General features: G+C 43.4%; 2 protein-coding genes across 3 annotated transcripts in view; one reads left to right on the top strand and one right to left on the bottom strand.

Moving 5' to 3' along the window:
• The window catches only part of HSPA9 (heat shock protein family A (Hsp70) member 9), a 330220-nt gene that overhangs the window by 142153 nt on the left and 161565 nt on the right, over window positions 1-26502 (top strand). The gene's annotated exons all lie outside the window — the stretch shown is intronic.
• The window catches only part of CTNNA1 (catenin alpha 1), a 122459-nt gene that overhangs the window by 90701 nt on the left and 5256 nt on the right, over window positions 1-26502 (bottom strand). For both annotated transcript variants that reach the window (XM_065690217.1, XM_065690216.1), the window contains exons 2-6: window positions 14795-14901; window positions 12681-12876; window positions 5649-5815; window positions 4747-4866; window positions 2524-2790 (exon numbers count right to left, since the gene is read on the bottom strand). In XM_065690217.1, the coding sequence (XP_065546289.1) occupies window positions 2524-2790; window positions 4747-4866; window positions 5649-5815; window positions 12681-12876; window positions 14795-14899 (855 nt within the window). In that variant the 5' untranslated portion in view covers window positions 14900-14901. The remainder of the gene's footprint in view (window positions 1-2523; window positions 2791-4746; window positions 4867-5648; window positions 5816-12680; window positions 12877-14794; window positions 14902-26502) is intronic.

The following is a 26502-nucleotide window of genomic DNA, read 5'->3' as shown; positions in this document are numbered from 1 at the left end:
CACAGAAATCAATTTTGTCATGGTAGAAAATTATCACAGGTTTATCTTGACAGTATTAGTAAGCATAGCTCATACTGAGAGACTTAAGGCTGGAACAGCAGTACTGACATAATCTGCTTTTCAAGGTGCACATACCACCACGCATGGAAGCTCACCAGGAAGCAGCAGTGTGGTATTTATCACCTCGTGAGGACTTGCACAAGATTCATTTCAACAGGTTTGCAACTTAAGGAAAAATTACGTGGCCATTTCAAGCTTTGGTTTTATTTCTGCTACAAGGCTGGGAAGGGGAGGATGTTGCTAATTCTTTATAAAAGAAGCCCCAAAAGTTTTTTCATAGAATCCTAGACTGGTTTGGGTTGGCTCCCTTTAGGCACTGGAGCTGCTCTAAGGTCTCCCCTTAAGGAGCCTTCCCTTCTCCAGGCTGAACCAGCCCGGCTCTCTCAGCCTGGCTCCAGAGCAGAGCTGCTCCAGAGCAGAGCTGCTCCAGCCCTCGCAGCAGCTCCATGGCCTCCTTTGGACTCGCTCCAACAGCTCCACATCCCTGTTGTGCTGTTGCCCCAGAGCTGGATGCAGGGCTGCAGGGGGGTCTCCCCAAAGCACAGTAGGGGGAAGAATCACTATATTTTTTACATGGGATTATCACAACCAGTTTGTATGCCAGCAAACTTCAACAGCAACATCACAACCACTACTTCTCCCACCAGCCAGCCCATTTCGTCTCCCTAGAGCGTAACCACATAGCCTTTGCAGAAGAATTAGAATATGGCATGTGTTCTCTAACACAGTCCCCACTGTTCCTGAAACTTTTAGCTATGTAGATCATACAACAATAGTATGCTACAACTCCAGAACTGTGCTATAAAAGACAGAGATGACGATTATCTTTTAGTAGCCATTTAATATTTTACCATCACGGTACAAACACTGGAGTTTTTGGAGACATGTGCGTGCAAAGCCTCTTATTACCAGAGTGTAACAATACTCAGAAGTTAGCAGGAAATTAAGCGAAGGGATAGTGTCTGCCAAGAACCTGGACACATTTGTTTTGTCAATCTCATATTTCACAGAGTGATACAAGGCCATATAAAAGAAAGCACATTAAATAGTTTGAGGTAGATAAGATAATCCATGAACCTTGTAATAGTCTTCCAGTGCCTAAAGGGGCTGCAGGAAACCTGGAGAGAGGCTTTGGACAAGGGCCTGTAGGAACAGGACAAGGGGAATGGCTTTAACCTGCCCGAGGAGAGACTGAGATGAGCTCTTAGGCAGAAGCTCTTCCCTGTGAGGGTGCTGAGGCGCTGGCACAGGGTGCCCAGAGAAGCTGTGGCTGCTCCATCCCTGGCAGTGCTCAAGGCCAGGTTGGACACAGGGGCTTGGAGCAAGCTGCTCTAGTGGAAGGTGTCCCTGCCCATGGCAGGGGTTGGAGCTGGATGAGCTTTAAGGGCCTTTCACACCCAGACCATTCTGTGATTCTATGATTCAATTCTACGTAATGAAGTCAGTCCTTAAAACTGTTGCTATTACAGGACTTGCCTTCCCCTCCCACAGATACTGCTCAAGCCTTTGATTCCTTAGGTGCTAACCTGAGGCATGCTCTTTAAGGCTTACGTAGCTGAACCACTGGAATTCAAGAAGAGCAGAATTAAAACTGAAATTATCATCACAAAGATCAAGACAACCCTGACATCCCCACGTTACCCAAGAGATCACACAGAAGGCGTCACACTGGGCACAGGGATAACTCAAATAGTACTTTGTCCTAGTAAAAGAAACATGGCAGGGGAAATAACAGAGGGCAGAAACAGGAATGGTACGAGCAAAAAGGTGAGAAATATCTGGCAAAAGCCAAAAGTATTAAACATCTTTTGAGTGATGGCTTTGCAATATCAAATAAAGTTTTAGAGGCAAGTTACTGCCAAGATGTTTGAAATTCAGAGGCTGAATCAGTGGTAGACACAGAACACTGGCTTCAAAAGGAAAGCATTCTCAGTAAAAATGCATGGCTATCCTCAGTAACTCACGGAATGCAAGATAAAGAACATGACAGATCAGTACAACACATCACTGAAATGACTCCATTCCCAACCATATTAAACTTCCCACTTCATGTTCTTCTCAATAGCTAGCTTGGGAAGTTTCAAATACATTATTCACCTTTAATAAATCATTTCTGTCACGCAGAAGAATACATTACATAAATATATTATGAAATAATCAATTTCAAATAAACTAAGGGCTTACATCTAATGCAGCAGTAGGCTAACTGCTGCTTCAGAGCTAGTTTAACTTGACAGCCTTCAATCACTAAGAACCACATATATAACTTTCTATATTTCATCAATCCTAGTTTGGAAAAAGGCTTTTTAAAAAATAAGAGCCTACTTTACCTGAGACTTGCTGTAGTTCAGTAGAAAATGATTTCTCAGGCAATAGAAATAAAAGGAAGCTGTTGCTAGTAAATCAGGTGAATGAAGAGATGGAGTTACTTTTTTTTTACGTCATAAAGGGTTTAAAACTTACATCGAAATTGTTGAGAGCATAAGCCAGTTCTCCACCTCCACCCTGCTGCTGGGCAGCATCATCTGATGCAGTGGCTTGGGCTGCATTGGAGATGCCCGTGACCGCCTGCTGAAGCTGTTTGTAGATCAAGTCCCTGTTAGCTTTGTAAGCAGCTACATCCGGGTGCTGCAGACAGGCCTGGGATGCTGTGTAAAGAATGGGAACGTTCTTTTGCAGGATTCCTCTGGCTGCTGCCATCTGATCACGGTGACCCACATCTTTCAATTCCTATCAGGAAAATTATAGGGGAAAAAAAAAAAAAAAAACATGAGATCATTCACATTTAACATCCATACACTCTCTCCCCACATCTTCAAAAGACAGGCAGGTTCTTTGCTTAGTACTCTCAAATCTAACACCTTCTGACTGAGTATCCTTATTCTTAAGGGCTCAACTAATTTCAAAAAACAACAGCTTCATAAAGAGAAAACCCAAAGTGGGCCCTTCCCAACTCCGCAATTCAAAATCTGAGGTTGGATTTTTGTTCCTCTACACCTCTGAGGACCAGCATTTGGAAAACTGGTAACACCTGTAAAGCAGGATACAAGTTGCAAGCCCACGTTTTCTCCCCACTTCTTCCAGTTTTCATGATATCTAAAGTGTCACAAAGAAACCTAAATCCTCAAAACAGAGCAACTTATGTTTTTAGGTAATTTAAGAACCAAACGAATTTTTAACTATCAAATGAACAAGAGGCTTCGTCTGCAGTCTTGCATGTAAGCAGCAAGACAATCTTTAAATTAAACTGAAAGACTCACAAACAGAATGTTTTCTTTAATCACACCTAGAAGATGGAGTTTACTCTCCTCAAGAGACCTGGGTACTTCATTTTAGAACAAGTATATCATCTCATTCAACTTCTTGTTCATCTCCAATGAGACAAAATTAATCCAGTGACTGTAATTACCTCTTATTTAAGATCAGTGAGCAAGTCCAGACCAAACACTCACTGCTGCAATCCTCTAAAGCACCATCACCTCCACTTTGGAACAGAAGCCCTATGATTAGATAAAGCTCCCAAGTTCAGCACGAGCAGTAAGTTTATAAAAGGAAGAATGAACAGGGGTTTTAGAAGTATCATAATTTTACCTCTTAAACCTAATGAAGAGGTGATGAAAAAGAGGACTGTCTTACTGAGAAAAGGGAAAATAATCTGACAGCACTTCAGAATGAATGGGTAACATGTGACCTCTACAAGACACACACCAGGCAGGGAGGGCACTGCAAGCAGGCTTACAGATTTAATACAACCACTTCCCACAGTGTGGAACGATCCATCACAGAGCAATTTAAGAACATTTATTGCATTGCCATCCCAATCCTACTCGCATTTCCCGCAATCAGATTTCAGATACGTAACCAACTGGCCATCCATTTCAGACTGTACCCAGTTTATTTGCAGAGATGAATCTGTGCAAAAAATCCCCCAAGCAGTGTCAGAGGTGCATAAGCAGTTTTGGTTTGCACATATCGGCAGAGCAAACAAACAAATGTTCTACAAGAATTATGCTGTTTGTGATAAATGGACTGCCCACATCTCTGCTTGCTTTTGAGAACTTACCTACACAAGAATGAGTCAAAACAGTGCTGTTGAACAAAACAAATTTTACATGCCATTTAAGGTTAAGCACAAGTTATCCAAACACAGAACACACACACCACACACAACACATGATTTTAAAATCCCTTCTCAAACGGGTGTTTCAGTGCAAGACTAACCAGCACCAGCACTCGCCCTCCTCTTGGAAAGAGCTGTAATTCTGTGCTCAGCCATGACTTTTGCTCCCTGTTTAAATGAACATGTTCAGTCTATCTGTGCAAACCACAAAGACAGCATGGTCCAGTAGTGATAGCACAAGGCATTGAGCCACATCTCTATTCTTTCCTTACTCATCCCTGCACTGCTTCAAAATGGGAAGTGCAAGCCTTAAGAAGCAGCATCTTATTAAGGTACTACAGCATTAGCATAAACAAATGCTACCAGAACAAATTCCATCAGAAGCAGTACACTACAGCTGAACAGACCTTCTGCTTACCAGGCAAGCTGAAACTCATTAAACACAAAATACTCAGCAAGTAGAAGTATCAGCAGCAATGGGTACTGTCCAAGAGCAGCAAGGCTGCCTTACTTTCTAATTTTGAAAAAGAAATAACATCTAGAAGAAAGAGCTACCATCACTATACCTGTTGTCTTTTGGCTGCCATTATGTTAAGCTTGTCCACCTCTGGTTTGAGGGCTTTGTACTGGATACCCAAATCCTGCTCTGTGCCAGCATTTCTTAGTTTCAGTATACCTTCTTCCACCTAAAAGAAAATATATTAATATATTTTGTCCAAGTAATACAGTCCACAGGTCAGGAAGTAATTCAGAATGTACTTCATAGACAGAAAGCCATCTTCCTCTGCCCCCTTTAATTTTCGGAGAGGGAGATACTTCAAAGGCTGATATCACTGAAGGCTTAGCTTCTACTTCAGAGCCACCAGCTACCTGGCTACCAGAGGCAGCCAAGTACATGCATTTGAGAGAGTGTGAAGGAGCCCAGGGCCCTCACAGAGCTGTGGCAGTGGTCATCAGAGGGCATGACGAGCATTCCCTTCAAAGCACTGCCACCCAAGCAGGCCCAGTATCAGATCTCATTTCATTGCAAATTCTGAACAAACCACCCACCCACTCTCTTGCTTGTGGGAAGATATCCTCAAATATTTCACATTCACATTTAGTCTACTGAAGCTACTCATCCCTACTAGCTCCACGGGAGTACTGGTTATAAGAAAGCCGATTTATTGCTTTAAGATGGAAAGTGCTGCTTATCCTCTGCAGTTGCAGACCACAGTGCTAAAAGTTCAGAATAAAGTACAACACAATGTCAAAAGCTACTGACAATGAGAATAAAAACATGTGACAAACATCCACTGTACACGTTTTGCTCAAAGGAAAAGCCCTAAAAACCTCCCTGCTCCAGAAGTGACCCACTGACAGGGCACACACCAGGGTCAGCACACATCATGAAACAAAGCCACTTGACAGAGCACGCCTGGCATATCCAGCATGGCAAAGTGGCTCACAGCAGAAGAACTACACTTACTACTTTCAGTTGAACAAGCAGCTTGTAGACATCTGCCATGTCAGCCAAAATCAGCAGGCGGGTGACGGCGGAGAGGAGGGCGCGCGCCGCCCGGACCATGTTCCCGCGTTTGACAGAGGAGCAGGGGTCATCAGCAAACTCCCCCGAAGCGCTCTTCATCAGGTCACCTGTGCAAGGGGAGGAGAAGGTCTCACTTCAGAAACACTGTGTGATGTGAAAGGGGCTGTAAGGATTCCTGGGCAAGCATTCCAAGTCTTGAGAAAAAAGCGGTTGCTTAAATACAGCCAGCAATTACGACTGCATGTAGCTACCTCCAAGTATGGTTAGTACATGGTATCAGGAAAGAGGGGCTTGCGCAAGGAGGAAGTGTTGGCAAATAACATTTTGGTTCTTATTTTGGACTGTAAAGGTGTTTTAACACGCCAGAATCCTCTGGAGAGGCAAATCCAGCCATGCCTTTGCTACTACATGTAGGACTGCAGCTCTTTCACAAACTACAATGCTCTCAAAGCTTACACAAAAGCTCCGAGTTGTGTGCGTGTAGGAGTTAAGCAGAAAGCAGCAGAAAGTACTGTAACCACCCAAGGAAACGCCGCAGCTCATGGGACTGTAAACAACTCGGAGCAATGACCTGGCTGGATGTGCCCTGGGTCTGCATTCAAAGCAAGGCACCGCTGAGTAAAACGCTTCAGCGTTTCATAGCCTGTGGCTCTGCATCTGGTGCAGGAAGAAAGAATTTGGGTTTCAGATGGTAACAATGCAATCGGTTAACGATAAAAAGCAAAGGCCATTTTACACAGCTACAGAAATTCCTCCAGAAGGCATTCAGAAAGCATAAAAGTAATGTCTGCACATAGTCAGGAGTAAATTTTGGCTTTCTCCCCCTCCTTTCTAGGGCAGCACTTTGCTTCCAATACCACAGTTCCTACACAGCAGCAAGTTTTGGAATCCACATTATTATTCTTGAATCTCTCTGCATTTCAGAAACATTTGGTAAACAGTTAGGATTTAGTTTAGAAAATGCTAGGTACCCAAGGCCAAAGATTTGGGGACAGCTGGAAATTACCTGAAAGCAGGTGAACAGCACTAGAACCTACTGCTGTGTCAGGGGCTTCCCAAGCCTGTATGAAAAAGCATACATACGGCCAACCACCACAACAGAAATAGCACATCTCAAGAAGAGAAGAACCTGAAGTAGTCCTTCACAAGTGAAAGCTGACAATGCCACCCATGGAGCCCAGTACACAAAATGGGGTTTGATTTGCACCAAAACCTCAAGATGAGCAGCGGCATCATCCTGCCCGCAGCCTGCAGCCAGTGCAGCATATCCCCAGTATGGGAAGTGCTTCAATTTTAATGACTTTTTAATCTACCATTTTAACTACTCAACAATACCTACAACTGGAGAGCCTGGGGTTAACCATGCCCATACTTACCATCAACAATTAATCTTTTGCCCTGCAAGAGTTTCTAGCAGCCCAAAGGCTCTCCACCTTCGCAGCTAAATACAGCCCAAACACAGCTGCCAGCCTGCCCAAGCAACTACACCAAGATACTCAATTTTGTTCACATGCTCCCTCCTATGTAACACCCTTCCATCATCTTAAATAATATGAAGGGTGGCATATAACATTTTCAGATAAAAAATATGCTGCTTCAGTAGTGTGACAGATGAAAAGAGCTTCTGTCCAACCACATTCCAGCTATGACTATCAATCCAAAGCTATCCCTTACCCAACTTGGAGGAACACAACTCTATTTTAACAAGTGTTGAGAGCCTCAGATTTCCAGATGGGTGAAAGACGACACGTCTCCAATGCTGAAAAACTGCAACCAGCCATGAGATTCTAAACCCCCTACACAGCTGACATGACCCTTTCTTTATTCCTTCTGGAAGAGGATAATAATAGTGAAACTTATGTCATGGCCACAGTATGAAATCTATTAACAATGTCAGGCTTTAAGGATATGTGCCAGAACCAAAATTCACTATAAATATTTCCTCCCTTATTTACTCCTATGTCAAATTCCCCACATTTCCAACTCCCAAAAGAGAAGAATGTTATTTTCATTTATTTCCTATTTAAAACAATTTAGGGAGGTGGCCACCCGCTTCCTCCAAATCTCAGAAATTGCTAACAAGGTTAAGCCCCAAAATTATCCTCTACCCATCTCTGAAATTGCAACCTTACAAGCCAGTCCTGAAATAAAACGCTTTTTATTTTAAGGACAGCCTTGAAAAGATTGAGTAAGTTTCAAACAGCTTGTCAGGGTGTCAAAAAGATAACCAGCTTCCCAGAATTAAAGGAAGATTATATTTAAAGTTGTTGCATATATATTTTTTCCTGCAAATTAAAAGAAAGCTTGTTTCAGGCTTCTTTTACAACAAAAAAAAAGCAACGTGGGGCAGTTATTTTAGCTAGAATCAAAGGGAACTCTGCCCTAAGTGTAAGTGCATTCTTACTGAGTTAAGTGCACACATTAGCAGTTCAGACTGGATCAACCATCATCTTCTCATTGTCAAATGTGAACCAGAGGTAAAATGCAAGTTTGAAAGCAGGATTTCAAGAGTTAAAAGAAAACAGACTGCAGAAGAGTCAGACTATGAGACTGATTATACAGCTGGTACAAATTCTTATGAGGAATCTGTTTTTCCAATATAACCTTAGATTTCTACCAGATATTATAAAGGAAAGATAATAAAACAGAGTTGAGAAAAGAAGAGGCAATGGTAGCCACTCTATGATCTTGTCAATAAAGCACTAAGAATTCAATTAAATCTAATGGAACAAAGCCCATTTCAGAAATGGTAAGATTTTAGTCCATGAAAAGAAAATTACCATTTTCTAGTCTCATTCCCACCATGCCCACAGGGTCTGACAGCACTTTCAGGCAGCACTATTAATCCTCCTCAGCAGCACAGTACACACTGACCATGTCAGAGAGGGCTTGCTTTGTACCAACCCCAACAGGGAAGTAGCAGGGAAGACAGGCAAGGCAAGGCCTAGGACACCCACAGGCACTGATGTTTTTCTTCCCGAGCCAGAACTTTGTGTCCTCACATAGAACAAATCATACAATCACAGAGTGGTTTGCACTGGAACAGGCCTTAAAGCTCATCCAGTTCCAACCCCCTGCCACAGACAAGGACACCTTCCACCAGACCAGTTTGCTCCAAGCCCCATGCAACCTGGCCTTGAATGCTGCCACGGATGGGGCAGCCACAGCTTGTTTTCACAACCTGTGCAAGTGGCATCACTTTGATGTGATCCATCACTTGTACCCCCTCAGCACCTACCAGTTCAAAGCTCATCTCCAGGCTGCTTTGCTGGCAGCATTAGAATACAATCATCAGGATGCAGTTTTACCTGCTACTCCCCACCAAACAAAGGCAAGCACGAAATCAGAATTTCAAGACCCTACTATTCTGGACACTGAAGTTCTATCTTACCACTAATACCACCTTCAATGTCTATCATGTGTCACAATAAGCTGCTTTTGCTTTCTACAATAAAGGACAAGCCCAGCAACTCCTTTTGCTGTATCAACATTGGAGTTGATACTTATGGCAAAAAAAGGTTTGTGAATTTCTTAATCTTGTCTTCAAATAAATCCATATACTGCCTACAACACTCCTACAGTTTGCCAAGAGCTTTCTCAAGAGCTCCCTTAGCTTATGGCTTTTCAAAGATCTCAAGCCTTTGACTAGAGAATTATTTCTGATACAAGTGGTACACTCCTAAGACATTTTTCTTGCAGGAAAACAACTCAGAACTCTTTGCTCCCTTCCATGAAATCAAGCTTGATGGTTACAACAGAATTCAGTCTTTAAGGTCAAGTTATTCTGCAACTGGCCTCCCCGTGTTCTTGGAACTCTTTAAGCCATGCATTTTATGTGAAGGACAGTTGAAAAAACATTTTATGCTTTCAGAATTTGCCTCACTGCTCAATTCTGGAGAAAGCTGCCTTCAAACACAGGGTGCAAAGACACCACACTGCATCAGGAGGTTCACTCCCCCACATTTGCAACTGTGAAACATGATCAAAGTCCACAGGATTCACAAGAGCATTCAGACATTCGCTTACTGCAAACCCTAAGCACAGGCTTAAGCTTTTTAATTTTAAGCTGTAATTTTTGGTCTTTCATGTAAAATTACCATAGGCAGAAACACAACAGTAAGAGCATAGCTAATAGCCTGGATCCTTACACTAGCATGCAGATAAAACTACAGGCACCGGTACTGCAGGAAAACAGGAACAGCCTGGTCAGCCTGACCTGAAAGAAATCTCCCTCTTGACCCCAGAGTCTGCAAACTGTTTTGGCGTCAAGCACCCAGGTAAGAAACTGGTTCAGTCCCAAAGCGCCTCTCAACAGCACCAGAAGAGCCAACCATTTCAACGTACAGTGAACTTCATGCTTCATAACAAAGTAAAACCCTACAAAGAACATTCAACAGGGAAAGTAAGACTAGGCAAGACCAATATTGCCCCTTTTACCACCTAACAAAATTCCAATGGCAGAAATTAATGTAACAAACACCATCAGGATGCTGAAACCCAAAACATTCCCACCAGCCTTTTTCCAAGTGCTAAGCCTCCTCTATAACCACAGCAGGATCTACTCTGAAAAACACTTTGGGTTTTGTGTGTCCACTATTCTGTTCAAAACTGTAAGAAGTTTCACTGCTTTAAAAGAAGTCAAAAGTCCAAAGCTTTAAAGGGCCAGGAACCTTACTACAGGATATTTTATGAACTTGTTTAATATTTAAAGCAAGTTGTAATTTATTCTTCCAGTGTAAAAAAAATCAAGACGACTTTGAAGATCCACTTACACTGATTTAGTATGTAGCAGTGCTATCATTCATTCTAAATAACTCTTTCCCCTTCTTTGTTTTTACCCCCAACAAATGGGGTTTTAGGAACAAGTGTACTCACTGAAGTCATGCACCCTCTCCATCATCTTCTTGCTAGGCTAAAAAAAAAAAAACCACTTTAATTTCCTCTGATGGGACAAGTTATCTATTGTCCTAATCATCTTCATAACCCCTGCCTGCATTCATTCATCTTTTTTTATTATGGTAACTAAACCGCTCCCTGGCCTAAATAGAGGCATTATTAATTCTGTTCTCCTGTCTTCTGCTGAAGATAAATGGTGCTGTACATCTACAATCCCACTGCTGCTGTCAGACACAGATGCTGCCAGTTCACCATCACCCTGCTGCTGACCATGACACCCAGGTTCTTTCCTCTGCTTTTGCCTCCATGGCTAAAGGGGGATAACGGCACCAACACCTGCAAGTTTCACTAAGCACATACACAGGTTTTGTACTACACTACCCTCATATCTGCCGTTCACGGATTCAAGTGGTCTACCACAATCCTGGAAGCACGTCTGAAGTGCACAGACTATATACAAACATGTACCTTGAGATTCTGTAGCTCTTTGCTTTTATTAGCAGTAGGAGAGCTGCAATCCTCCCCAGGCATTGGAGGCAGGCAGAATTCCCTCTGTTGTACCTCATTTGTCACCATTTGCTTCTAATTTCCTCAAAGGTTGGCTTGCTTTTTAATTTCCTCACAAAGAGTTGCTATGCTAAACCTGACCAGACACTAACACCGTGACAAGGCACAGCCCTGGTCGTACTGCCCCAGCAGCCCAGCATGCTGTGACTCCATCCCACAGCCAATTGTGGCACCAGTTTTGCTCAGGCAACCCTTTAAGTCTAATCCTCATGCACCCAGCTTCAGAAAGCAGGTCTGGCTATCCTCTCTATGCACGAGATCTCATGCAAACTGCAAACAGTACAAAGGGAGGAAAAAGTAAAATGACATTAAGGTGGAAGGTTATTCCACTCCTGCACCACTCAGCTATGAACTCCACCTCCTCTGTCACAAGCTCAACAGAATAGGGAGGTTTGAGACTACATGTAGACTGACGCCAAAGGTGGGGTCAAAAAGCAAGTGAAAGGGTCATCTTGAAGGTTTTTGTATTACAGGCTCCCCTTCCTACCAGCTTCTCACTGTAAATGCAACTACAAACTCAGTTAAACAGAGCTCAATCCTGAGGGCTGAGTACAGCTCCCTCACTTACTACTATTACAAGACCCATTTGAAGGAGCTCATCTGAGCTCTGACTCGATTCTGAGCAGCCAGCAAAGACCAAGAATTAAAGGCTTCAAGACAAAGCTTTGGTTTCTTTGGTGTTGGTGGTTGTTGTTCAATTAAGCCAACTCAATTAGCCCCTTATACTGTAGCCTTATTATGCTGATCTTTCTTTGGTCTGTCAACCAGGCTCATCCAAAACTTAGAACCATTTTCAAGTAATACTTCATCACTCTGCAGCTTCAGCTATGAACAAGTAATTAATGCTAATGAGCTTTCCTTTCCTTGCAGAAGCAGCCGTCACCATTAATACCAGTTGACTGAGTTTCACTGAAGCATAGAAAAAGCTCATGCCTGGAAGAATGATAGATGATTTATGAGCAACAATATTTACTAGTGTGTATTTCAGAGTAAGCCAGCTCCATCGGCTTTTCTTGCAGGTCTTCTCCAAGAAAGTAAAAAAGAAAATTATAAAAATCAACACTAGATGATGTGGGGGAGGAAGCTGGAATATTTAGTCAAGGTCCTCGCGTTCTGTTTGTTGCTGTTTGCATTTTGCATATTGGAGACACCAGGCTCTGTCAAGTCAACACTGAGCTCTTCCTCCTACAATGCTGTTTGTATGCATGCAAATATTGAAGAAGTTATTGATATATTTGAGATGTAGTTCCAGAACATTTACAGAAATGGGGGGGGAGTTTACTTTTTAGCCTAAACTAAGTTTTAAATGCTCTTTAAAGAATTAGCCCTTCTGCTTCTCTTCTCAATCTCTTTGACACCCAATTTTCCAGTTCATATTATTCCTCAAGGAAGACAGCAAGACAAGCCAAGAATCTACATAAGCACAGAGGTACAGAGTCATCAGAAATAACAGCAAAAGGCAAACGAGAAATCCACAGCTTTACAAGGTACCAGGTATGTAACTCTTACCTTGCTTACGAACATCTTCCACAGCTGCTACCAGCTCCTCTTTAAGGAACTGGCTCTCTTTTGCAATTTTATCTCCTTTCTCCAGGAAATTCTCTGTTGCTTGTTCAACTGAAGCAGCCAGAACATGGGCCTTTTTAGAACGCCCTCGCTTTTTATTAGAGGGGCCCTTGTTGCTGGTGTTAACCAGTGTTGTTACCTAAAGACACAGATGGAAGGGAAAAAACAAAACCAAAAAGAACAAATTGGAAGTTCCTCAATTTGACAGCAAAACCACATGTATTTTTACCTGCAGCACTGCCAGCTCCAAAGGTTAAACCCAAACAAGCATTTCCACATTACTACGCTCCTTCATTCCTCAGATGAGCACTATAAATTCAGCTAAACTGCTTACAGATTTTTCTTAACAGCAGCAGACCCAAAAACTTCATTTGAAGAATTGACAGCTATTTGTATTTTTGACCAACAGCAATCTCACCAACAGGCCAGAGCTATTTGGCACCACATAAAGAGAGACTAAGCTGGGATAATCAGTTTGGGATAGCTTTCCAGGTGAAAAAAAAGACCCCAAACAAGGTTTAAGCCATTATCTACAGAAATCTAGCACCACAGTATCCTTCCAGTCCAAAACAATACTACAGCCAATGGACAAAATGCAGAGTGAAGGACTTCCTAGAGCTCATTACTTTCCTAAAACAACCAAAATGGAACTCTCCCAATCCTCCTGCAGATATTATTTCCAAGTTCTATGTCTTAGACTAAAACACTGCTAGGAGCTGGTCTCCAGTGGCCAATGACCAGCAGGTACACCCTTAGCTCCCTTAGGGATCAGGATCCATCCTCTTCAGACTGATGTCACAGAATCCATGGCACTTTTCCATTTGCATCCCCCCCTCCCTTTTGTGTTGAATCTAGGAAAAATGCATTCAAAGGTACTTCAGAGGGACATTAAATTACAACACTAATAATATAGCCCAAGGACTGCTCACATAAAGGTCCTCAGAGCTGAATCCATCTTCTCAGGAGGGTGATTCAGAGAGGGAAAGCAATCAGCTGGGAATATCACTGTCAGTTAATGGGGAGCATTTCTATTGGGTAGTCTCAGCTAATCATGCAGTACAAATAAAGAACAAGTTACAGCAAGGCAATTTACTCTATCTTCTTCTCTTTTGCCTGTCACATCGTTCTCAAAATTTGGGACTGCCTGTTGTGCTACTTGAGGAATAAGTCCCAGACACTGAACATGGACAAAGAGGTCCTATAAACATGTTTGCTCAGTTAACTTTGTGAAACTGGGACAATTTCTCTTAAGGAAAGACTCCACCAGTACCTCAGGCTAGAAAGCTATGTAGTAGATCATCCGACAGCACATCTCAGTATCTAGAGGAAGCAAACAGCAGGTATAGAGAGCAGCTTGGTGATTAAAGGGATGTTAACACTGGAAGCAGAATTTGATGGTTGCAGTCTGTGCTCAGCAGGAGCTGTGTCCAGTTCACTGTCAGTTTAAAACTTTCATATTTCAGGAAAACAATGCTAAAAACGATGAGATAACCATCTCCAGTGCAACTTCTCTTCGAGGCCTCCAAGAAAATCCTTTCCAAGAACCTTCACAGCTTACATTTACAAGACTTACTCTACCTTCCCCTCATTCCTCAGTGCATGTCACTCAACATTATACACAATACAGAAATAAGCTTTTATTCACAAAACCAGCATAACATGTAGGCAGAAATTTAAAGAAAGCATACCTTTTACAAGATATACTGAAACTGTAACAAAGGCTTATAAGGTCTCCCCTGAGCCTTCTCTCCTCCAGGCTGAACAAGCCCAGCTTTTTAAAGACTCAACAAATAAGCAGTGCAGCACACCACCCAAAACACAGGTTTAGTTACTAACATGCATTTCTGCACTTTGAATCAAAATACCATGTCTTATTGGGTGGTGAAGCAGCACAGTCTTTCTACACTCACCCAGTAACCCCATCACCACAAAACTGTACAAAAATTACTTGCACACTTTTCTCCACCTTTAGATTTGTAGTGGTTTTACTTCTAGAATTTAGGCTTTGAACGTTACTTAACCAAAATAATACAGGTTTTGCCCCCTTTTTTTCCTACCTGTGTAACAAGAGGCTCAAGTAGTCTTTCAACTGCCAGTGTTCTTATCTCCAAGCTTTTGGGGTCCCATTTGAAGTTAACGTTGCCTGCAGTAACAGCAGTCATTTCTAGGAAAAGAAGAGAGCTACATGAATACAACTTTATTATTATTAATAATGCTGTAAAATATTTTAAAATGAGTTGAAGTGGAGGCTATTAAACACACAACACATCCATTTGGTATAAGTTAAGGTTATACTGTCTCTGGAAATACCAGGTTTGGTTCAGCTGGCAATAGTTTAAAAAGCTGCCTGGTATGACCATATACAGACATAACCATGTTTTGTTTAGAAAATAAAAACAAGGCCAAGTAAAAACTCACCAAAACCTATTGAGAAGCCACACTATTTTATTAGAGCAGTGATGAGATGGGCAATGACAAGACAGTCTGCTCCTCAGTGGTCCCCAACCAACGGGGAAGGGCCTCACACGTATCAGGGGCACATTACCCATGCAGCTGGAGGTTAAGGAAGCAATCCCTTCCAAATTCCTGCTGCCTCCCTCCAAGAGGACGTCCTGTGGCCTCAGTCCAGCTGGGATACGCAGCCCAAGGTCTTGGGGGAGCAGAAGGGAACACCTCAACTTCAACAGTACCATTAAACTGCCACTGTTCTCAGCTCCACCATCAAGCACTGCCCCAAATGCTTTGTCAAACCAGGAGCCAGGTTCTAACTTAATTCACTCCTCCTACATCCAATTCACCTTTGGAAGTACAAAGATAAAATCATGAATATAAGCCTTATAAAGCCAGAAAATCCAGTTGGTTCATATTTAGCAGCTCACGTATCTATTACACTTCCCCTTAACATTTACATAGGAGGAAAAAGCAAATTTGCATGAAGAGATCTGTTAAAAGCTGTCACTGAGCTGTTCCTGCCCGTTACAGTTTTATATCAACATCCCAATGGAACAGCAAATATGATTACGGGAAAAGTTGTGAAACTACTAAAATAGCTCTGCTTTTGAAAGCATTAAAAGAATTAAAAATGATGAACTACCACCACAACCACCATTAGCGTAACACTGTGATGCTGTACTGCACAAAGGAACAACCAGAACCATCATCTCAGTTTAAAAATGGATTTAAAGTACGCGGGTGCATAAAACCAGTTCATACCACTTCAGACTTAATAGATTCCAGATCTTCCTGCTTTTGGTTACCCTCAAAATTCCAGATTAGACTAAACCCACGTTGTAACTTTTTATTTTTAAAAACCCCAGGAAGAGAACTACATTTCCAAAGTCTCCTTCCACCCCTTCTAAGCACCTACTGCTGAAGTTGTATTAAAGCTTTTATCAGCTATATAAAGCCAGTGTCTTTAAACCTTGCTCTGGTCAGGACATCGCCTGCACAGGAACCCCACAGACAGATTGCTCTGACAGCACCAGATGTCCCTGAGCTGCCAGCAAAGCACAATGTCCCATTGTTTATAAACAGGAGGCAAGGCACTAATTTTGGTTACAAGCAATGTTGAGGACACATACCAACAACCAACCATTTCATACCAGCACTCCAACACTAACAGTTAAACATGCAGAAACATCACAGTCCTGGCTGCTTGTTTCCCATTGAAGAATAAAACCTCTCAGGCAGGCAGTCAAGAAGCTTGGCCCAAAAGGATATGAAGAAGTCAGACCATCATCACAGAATCACATTCTGGGTTGGCTTGGAAGGGACCTTGAAGCTCCTCCAGTTCCAACCTCCTGCCACAGGCAGGGACACCTTCCACTAGACCAGGCTGCTCCAAGCCCCATCACCTGACTTCACTTCCAGGCACCTCCATGGCAGGCTGACCCCAAGCCACGCCATAAGCTTTCACACCACGGACATGAATCAATAGCTGAAGTACTCACTACACTGCTGAAAGCAGACCTTTGCCCTGCAAAGCCTACGTGCCGTCAAACGCTGAAATACAACTTCGCAAGGTGCAATGTGGGATTTTTTCACCTCACCTGCATTCAGCCTTCCACTTACACCCACACTGAAGAGAGAGAACTCAAAAAGCTGAAAGCTTGAAAAGAGAATAGGAATAGACTGATCCATGCTAGCATACACAACATTTCTGACTGATTTAAATCAAAAAGCTTGAAGGTGTCGATGGAGGGTCCCAGCTCCTGCAGCTGTGGAAACCCCTGCAGAGCTGAATGCAGGAAGGTGGAGGACGGCCACCTCCTCCTCCTCGCCCTCCCTCTGATGCTTCCCACTAAGTCCTGTGAAATCACTGATTATCCTTCTACCCCAATTAGCCCCTTCCTCTTCTGCTGGTCCAGCTCTGCCCTAGCTTGTGCTGCAGCCCAGAAGCTGGCAGAGGGTGAGCCGTGAAGTGCCCTTCACCCGCAGCAACATCCCACCTCAGCAAGGAATTACACTGGTTTATGCCCTCCTGATTAGCTAGGGGTGAACACTTCCTACATAAGAAGCCAAGAAAAATACGCTGAAAGATATTATGGTTTCTGAGAAAACATACCCAGGGCTCTGGAAAGCCCATTAGGTTTCTACGTAAAAGCCGTTTCTGTGTATTTAATTCCGTTACACCTCTTGCAGAAACAAAGTGCAGGACGAGGTAACCATGAGAAGATACATTAATTGTATTAGTAAGATAATGAAGGCAATTCATCTGAGAACACGTTAGTATGATAGCTCACAAATTGGCCAAAAGTAATGGTCTATAAAACCACTTAGTATGAACGTTATTGAAATTTATCTAAAAAGCATAACTTGATATCAAATACACTGTTTGGCAGCACAGGTATCATTTGTATATTGCTGTAAATATGTTTATTCAATTAAATGCTTGTGAAGAGCACATGAACAGGCCACAGCTTACCAACATGCGTGAGAATGAACGGGGCTGGTATAGGGGATAAAAGGACAACTGTCAGGGACACGCTGACGCAGGGCTGCATTCTCACCAAGAGAACACTGTGGAGTTCACCTTGTTGCTTAAAACACACTCTTCTAATACCTAAAGAGGGCCTAGAACAACTGCAACTATCTGGACGATAGGGCAAAGGGGAATGGCTTTAACCTGCCCGAGGGGAGACTGAGATGAGCTCTTAGGCAGAAGCTCTTCCCTGGGAGGGTGCTGAGGCGCTGGCACAGGGTGCCCAGAGAAGCTGTGGCTGCCCCATCCCTGGCAGTGCTCAAGGCCAGGTTGGACACAGGGCTTGGAGCAAGCTGCTCCAGTGGAAGGTGTCCCTGCCCGTGGCAGGGGTTGGAGCTGGATGAGCTTTAAGGTCCCTTCAACCCAAACCAGTCTGGGATTCTGTGCTTTGTGGAAGGCAGGAGCAAGTTCTCTGGGGATAGCTGTTCTTGTAGAGCTGCTCGTTGGCTGGAACAGGAACTGTGGAAGCAGTGCTTTGAACTCTCCTTCCTCTACCATCGTGTCCTTGCAAGCACAACAAGTCCCTTTAAAATATAACTGCACTAGTCTTGAATCATCTGCTACAATTATGAGCACCATCATAACCACTGTAATAACCTGAACAGTTTACAGGTAGTGTGCTTGGCTGGAGCATGGTCTAAAGTTGGGTCTTCACATGTCTGAGCATTAGATGTGCTGGTAGAGTGTTGCTGCTCCCTGCACTTCACGCTCTGTTTTCAGTGCATCTGGTTCAACATCCAACTTTGCCCTGTGTTTCCACTTGAGCAGCTTTGTAGCCATCTCCTCTCGCTATCCCTGGTTCCGCTTCACAGTTCCTGTGGTGGCATGGTGAACCAGATGGATCTCAGCCCACCCTCCAAAAACGGATTTCTCTTCCTCCAGCCAAATCAGTTCTTCCCCAGCTGGTTAATGGCTCAGCCGTGGGGAAAGCTGTGCCAGTGCAGAGGGGGTGGGATGTGAAGACAGGAGTGAGTTCCTGGAGGGGTGTGGGAGGATGAATATTGGTTTTAAGCAGCTTTCCTGCTGCTTATGAAACTAGAGGCTGGGCAACCATAACTCTTTGTGCAGTGAGTGGTGCCTTTCTATATTTTCCAGCACTTGAGATTCAGCATCGCTTGCTGTCTTCCGCTGTGTGCTCTGTGCTGCTTTGTCCATGAAATTCCTGCTTCCAGTATGTGCACTGCTGTGTGTCCTGTACATGGAAGCTCTGTGGGAGAGAGAACCCATTTCTAGACCAGCAGGGCCATCCCAGGTGCCTGAAACCAGTGCTACAGCAGCCTGAGTCTGTGTCCAGAGGACATCTTCTGTCTTTTATTAGATGTTGGTTACTACAGCCATTGTGGGAATTGTGCCCTGTGGAAGAGGTGACAATTATAGACTGCTACAATATTCTCTCACTTGGTTTACTACCTGTTACCTTGTTTGAGTTCAGTGAGATGGGAGCTTGTGCAGTCATAGAATCCCAGACAGGTTTGGGTGGAAGGGACCTTAAAGCTCAACTGCCTGCCTGGATACGAGGGTGAGATGTATACAGTGCTCCTGCTAAAAGCCACAACTAAGGACTGTAGTGTGCTCAAAAAACTGGTAGCTCAAGGTTTTAAGAATAACTTCTGATACTTCCTTCCAGAATACTGGCATATAGGTAATTTCTAGGCTTTGGCAAGCTCTGCAGCTTCTTTGCAGAAGTGTCCTGAAGGCACCCAAGGCTTTTCAGAAAGCCCATGAAGGAACAGTATGCAGACCTCACTGCTGGAGCTCAACAGCAGTGCTCTCAGCATCATAGAGAGGCCAAGTGCTCATGGTCTTGTTCTTCCAGGCTACATCCCATGTGCACCTGAAGATAGTGCTGGCAGGCTCCCAGGAACTGCTGGGCTGCTATGTTCCAAGAGATCTGCAACCTCCCAGCCTCTGGGCCTGAGCAAATCTCTTTTAGGTTACACAGAGGAGATCTAAATGCCCATCTTCTATGCTGTGACTTAAGTCTCACCACCCTGTGCTAACTGAAGAGTCTTCTACATGCTACCTATCAGTCTTCAAATTTTAGCCATCCTAACAGGCTGCTTTCCAAAGGCTTTTAACTACACTCACTGTTCTCTTTTGGTTCTTAGGGAAGACAGTATTTTAGGTTATTAGGTAAGGTAGTATTCAAACAGTGATCTCCTAACACAGCAGGGGCTAACTTGGGCCAAGCACAATAGCACACATGCCAAATTTGAGCATTATGCTATCCAAAAACCTAACAAAAGAAAACAGAACAAAAACACTGTACACTTGGGAAGACTCTCCATTTTAACACGCTTTCTGCTACCCACCTAGTCATTCCCATTTTGTGCAGTCAATTGTGCCCAGGGCACAGCAATATGTACTCAATCACATTATTTTGCAGATTATTTCTTTCCCTCCTATTTAAGTACTCAACAGTCATTTTGAATTATAATCCTGTCCTCTACCACACCTGTAGACTGTCTTTGGATTTTCTATGCAATGAGAACAGCCCTTATTCCATCACCAAATCATGAGGATGAAGCACAATGGGATTCGAAACCCAGTTTCATCTTCCAGCCAGAAAACAAACCATCTTCCTTGCTCCCAAAGGAATCCTTTTGGTTTTGTTTAGTTTATTACCTAACCCACCTGATAACCAGCAAGGATCCTTTACCCCTGCTGAAGGCAGAAGACAAGGCAGCAGATGAAGATCTGCGGGAATCAGGTTTCTAATTTACACCATCTTCTGAACATTTGGGTTTCAAAAAGGTTAAGGCACACTTCCTATTAAACCCAGCTCACATGCAAATATTTCACCATGGCCACTGACAGTTTAAAACTGCTTCACATATAACTAAAAGTATCTAGGGAAAAAAAAGTTCCATTCTTTCCTCTTTCTCTTCAGTCTCCAAAGGAATTTGTCTGCCCCATTTCACAAATAAAGCAAAAGTCCCCTCCGCATATGAACAGCTGCTAGTCAAGGGTGTTTGGTATATGTGATGCTTTTCAAGGACAATTTGAGCTGGTTTAACATCAATTATACACAACTCAAACTAGATAGAGTCACCCTCTTCTAACACAGCCTTCAGCTTTAAATTTTATCTGCTCAGCCACCAAATCCTCTCTTCCACCATAAATGCCATGATGGTGCTATCTCCTTAGAAACCCTTACTATTACAATTAGAAATATTAATACAACTCAGCTGTTGCATTTATACCCTTCAATTATCAAAACATTTCTGCCATTTGAGTATATTCACCTTTGCTACACATTTTTTAACAGATGGTAGTAACCAGCGAAGTAAAAAGACAACATTCTGGTTGAGATAAGCGCATTTCTCACCACCGTCATTCCAGATCCAGCTCTCATGATTTGTTTTCATATTTTCTCCCCGTTGCTCTTGTGGAGGAGGCCTATAGAGAGGCATCTAAAACTGCTCGCCAGAAAGCCTCATACAGCCAGTAACAGGCAAATACTTCTCCACTTCTCCCTTTGTTTAGGAAATCTTTAGACCTTGCTACTGAGCGAAGAGATGCAACCTAACCCGAAGAACATCAGTAAAGTTTGTCACCGTTTTCTCTTCCACATGGGTGTTATCTCTAACTGAATATAGTGAGCCTATAGCATCACCTCTTCCCCTCTGGAACCAGAGCCCATGAGAGCATGCACAAGATTAAGATGTGACACGCCTTCCAAAGCAGAGCATGCTATCTCCTAACAGCTTCCCAATTGCTATAGTACTGTGGATTCAAATAACTTATTTTTAAGTTATTTTCAAATAACTTAAAGTTATTTTCAAATAACTTATGTTTGAGGTGGCTATCATTAACAAGATGGAAGGCACATCCTGTGCAAGCAGGTTCACTGTGGTGTTCCTGGGACCACAGCAGGGATTTCACAAGTACAAATAAACTGGGTTTTGGAGATGCCAGTGCTAACAGCAGCCGCTTTGCCTTCAGTTATGTGTTAGGCTCTGGTTATTTTCTTTCTGCCAGGGTTGCTTTGTCTCAAAAGGAGCCAGAAAGGAGGCACAGGGCAAGCCAAATCACACGTGAATTGGGCAATTAGCGACTTACTCACGTCACAGTAAGGCTCCAGTTCATGGATGACATCCTAAAAGAATGCAAGAATCAAACTCATGCTTACCCCCATTTAACTGACCAGATGGATATCCCAGCATGTCACAACAAGTGTCTAACTGATTTCTGCAAAGTTTTCAGTTTCCAAAACTCAAGCAGGATTCCAACAACAAAGAAAACAGAGGGTATCAAGGCACTACCTTAGAAGACATGCATGCTTCTTCTAAAAAAGAGAATCTCTGACATAACTAAGATAAACTTCAACATTCTAGCTGCAAAACTTTGGGAAAGGAAGAGGATGTGTCATGAGCAGCAAGCTATTGTTATTAACAATAAATGGTTCATTCTGTCTTCACAATAACGTTAGTGCATTTTATGAAGACCTGCAAGACAAACACTGTGGAAGATAACTTACAGAAGATGACCTGTTCTGATTTTGGAACTGCTGTACTTTAACTGTTCTTTGTATCAGGACTGTGACACTCTGGCCACACAGAAGGGCAACACACCTTCATTTTAAGCATATCTTTCATGATCTTAGCCTGTAGTGATGGTAACTTCAAACTCCCAAACCCCAGACCACTGACGGACACATCTCACATTTAAGCTGACAGCTTAACAGTTAGTGCTTTCAAACAAATCAAGGGGACTCAGCCTGAGGAAGGGATACGAGTCTGGTACATCTGCTGGACCACTTTGATCCAACAGAAGAACGTGGAGCTGTTGGAGGGAGTCCAGAGGAGGCCATGGAGATGCTGCGAGGGCTGGAGCAGCTCTGCTCTGGAGCCAAACTGAGAGAGCTGGGCTGGTTCAGCCTGGAGAAGAGAAGGCTCCTGAAGGGGAGACCTTAGAGCAGCTCCGGTGCCTAAAGGGGCTAAAAGGAACCTGGAGAGAGGCTTTCTAGGACAAGGGCCTGTAGGGACAGGACAATGGGGAATGACTTTAACCTGCCAGAGGGGAGACTGAGATGAGCTCTTAGGCAGAAGCTCTTCCCTGTGAGGGTGCTGAGGCACTGGCACAGGGTGCCCAGAGAAGCTGTGGCTGCCCCATCCCTGGCAGTGTTCAAGGCCAGGTTGGACACAAGGGCTTGGAGCAACCTGCTCTAGAGGGAGGTGTCCCTGGCCGTGACAGGGGGTTGGAACTGGATGAGCTTTCAGGTCCCTTCCAACACAAATCACTCTCTAGTTCAACCAGAGAAAGCCCTTCCTACCTCACAGTGTCTCTTCCCACCCTTGAGGCAGAAAACTGCAAAGCTTCTCTAAAATAATTAAGCAATACTGCTGCTCTCTGAACCACTGTACACTTTTCAGACCCTAGGGATACACAGTCAGAGGAGATATAATAACCAAGCTGTGGCTACAGAGCACAGCTCTTCCAACCCCAAACCATGCTAGCACAGGTTCCAGCTACCAACCTGAAGTTAACAAGGAACGCAAGAAGAACCTTTTAACAAATTCCACTTTGCCACAAGTATTCCTCAAATAAGAAAAAGTTCGATAGAAATTAGCCTACTTTATCAGCTGGCACAAAAATTTGCCAGTGCTGCAAAATTAATTCTTGCTTGGCTTGCAAAAACCCACTGATGGCTGGCAATAAAGGGAAAAGAAAACCTGGGTATTTTTGTTCTGATCATCTTCAGCACTCGAGCTGCAATAAAAAGTGCAGTTTAAGCTCGAGAGTCAGAAATAACCAGAATCTGACCTCACTCAAACCGCATCTTCATACCCAAATTGATATGTTGTTATGCAATACCCTTCAGTGCTTTTAGCTGACCACATCTTTAAGATTGTTAATGAAGGTTTGGATTTAGAACAGTCAAAAGTACACAAATACTGAAGCTGTTTGCACTCACACACATCTGAAGAGACTCCTCTAATTAGAGATTAGATGAAACAATTTGCTTAAACATGGGGGAAATGGAGAGTCACGTATTAAGAGGGCATAACTACCATATCCGTTCTCACATGCATGCCCAGCATAGTAGCAACTAAAGACTACAGAACAAAAATTCAGTATTGTAAGAGTGAAATAAGTTTTTCATAGTTTTCTCTATTTGCAAAAGCTACTAAAAGAGTACCACCCACTGAAGCAAAGCAGAACATGACTGTAAGGATTCTTCAAAGTAAAATGTTTTCTAAAGTTCTTCCATGAAAAGTAATTTAGAATTCCTTTTTCAGCCCTTCACTTTGATGCAGGAACCTTGACTCGGACTCTGCCAGTCTTATCTCAAAATTACAAAGCAGTTATTTTTTAAAGAAAAAAAAGAAGTAACAAAACCCACAAGTGAGAAGGATAAGAATATGACTTGGAGCCTGTGGCAACCTTCATCAACATCTCTTTAGCTATAAACAGTGAATTAGTTTCATGGGGAAAAACTGCACCATTACTGCATGGCCCCAGACTATTCTCAGTTTGCAGCTCCACCAACACATCCTGCAGTTAAGAAGGAAGGATCACAAAAACAAACCCCAGGAAGAAACAGGAATGTAATGCACAAGCATTGTCGGGATAAATTAAGCATCTTTCTTTACAATGCCTGGCAGATAGGGCAAGGGGGAATGCTTTCAAACTGACAGTTGAGACTGAGATGAGCTCTTAGGCACAAGTTCTTCCCTGTGAGGGTGCTAAGGCGCTGGCACAGGGTGCCCACAGAAGCTGTGGCTGCCCCATCCCTAGCAGTGTTCAAGGCCAGTTTGGACACAGGGGCTTGGAACTACCTGCTCTAGTGGAAGGTGTCCCTGCCCATGGTAGGCAGTTGTAACTGGATGACCTTTAAGGTTCCTTCCAACCCGAAACACTCTGTGATTCTATGAATATGCAGGGTAGGATGCTCTAACACTCCCCAATTCCTCTCCATACAAACTATCAATTGGCTGCAGATACTGAGAACAGAGGGCACTGGCTGATGAGAACTTCGCAAATTCTCCAGAAGAGCCAAGTAATTATGAAAACACACTGGTGTGATGATTTTTGGATGCTCACCAGAGTTACCTGCAAAGCCACAAGCACCTTCTGTCAAGTGCCAACTTGCTGAGGGTGTGCAGTGGTGCATGAGAATGGCAGCTAAGAGTGATCTGCCTGGACAGGAACCATTTCCAGTCACTGCCTTAGCATACTGATGACCAATTAAAGCAACTTTTGTTTAAAACAGTCACTGACCCACCCACATTTCATAAAAGCAACAGGAAGGAACCAGAAGCTTTGAGAGGAAGGAGTCATTGCCTGGCTAGTCTTGCTGGAAGGGGGGGGGACACGACAGTTTTAAGCTAGTAGCACAGCCAGCCATTTACTGAGTAGAAACCAACCTCTCTCTGATTAAAGACATATTTTCTCTCTCCACCCCTTCTCCTCAGCCCCAGGAACAGGAAACAAGACAAAGCTACTGAACAAAAAACAGATGAGCTAAGAAATCCTGTTCAATTGGCTCTGCACCAGCGCCCTGCCTCTGGTTCTGCTGAACGCTGCGTCTTTCCCTGATAACCATTGACTTCTCCTTAGGCCCACAATAACACTCCGTTAAATATAATCAAATTGTCTTAGCCAATTCTGCAAACTAAGTAAAACAGCTTCAAACACCTGATGCTGAAGTACTGATGCATAAAGACCAGAAAATAACTTTTTTTCCTTGAGGTTATAAGCTTTTAACTCTGCACAACTAATTTGCATTATTCTGGTTTGCTAGAAACAAACCTTCTTGCTTTTTTTGCTACTGTTTACTGCATCTTACGTTGTTATTTCTTCTCCCTAACCTTAGCTAGAAAAAGGGAATAAAGCCACCCACACAATCATAATGCACCAGTACAAAATAAGAATACAGTCAGCAAGGATTCCACCAGCAGCAGAAGTGCCATGGAATAACAAGCACGGGCTATGCCCAGTCCCCTAAAAGACTTCCCCACATCTCCACTTTCAGGATGCTTTGTTTAATGTTAGTTAGGAAATGGGTTTCCACCTGTAATTAAACACATCTTCCAAAAAGTGAAGTGGCAGGAACTACAAAGCTGTACTTTGTACTGAAATCTAAACCAGTCCAGTTTTTCACAGAGCCAACCCAACCCCTTGCATTTTACTCTCTCACAACACTCACAAGGATGTTGTGTCCTTCATTTTACCTGCAGCTTGTACAAAGCCATTCAGCTCTCAAGAAGGAAGAAATTAAGCCTATTAAATACAATGAGAGGACAGATGTGCTGCACAAAGCCCACCAGCACTGGGCACTGGCCACATCTGCATGTCAAGGAGTCAGCCCAAGCTCCAGCTCCTGCCTGGGAAGCTCTGACACCGTGAAGCTTGGCAGAGCACCTGAGGGAAGCAGTGCTACTTGTCTGCCCTTTTCTTATCTGTTATTGCTTGTTTTATTGCTTGTCTGTTGCTTTTCCTTTTAGGGATGGCTTTATACACAACCACCACCCAAGGAAATGATACAGGGAAGGGAAGCAAAAGGACTGTGGGATCAATAAAAAGAAAGGTGCAAGGGTCGGTAGTTACGACAAGGAACAAGACACCACTCAAGAGCACCCACTGCTTCTCAAAGGCATCAAAGGAGTCAGAGGATACTGCTCAACAGTGTGACAAGCAGTGGGAATGGAAATGGCCCCCAAGTTCCCATCTTATTCCCTCCTTCCATTGCCATTAACAGCAAGCTGGGCCAAGGCCAGGTGAAGGGCTTGTGGTTTAGAGCCTGGGCTAAAGGCTAGATGAATAGAAAGTTGATGGGAC

The sequence above is a fragment of the Lathamus discolor genome, chromosome 10 (genome assembly GCF_037157495.1).
Source record: "Lathamus discolor isolate bLatDis1 chromosome 10, bLatDis1.hap1, whole genome shotgun sequence".
NCBI classification, from domain to species: Eukaryota; Metazoa; Chordata; class Aves; order Psittaciformes; family Psittacidae; genus Lathamus; species Lathamus discolor.
This window is presented reverse-complemented; position numbering and strand designations above follow the sequence as displayed.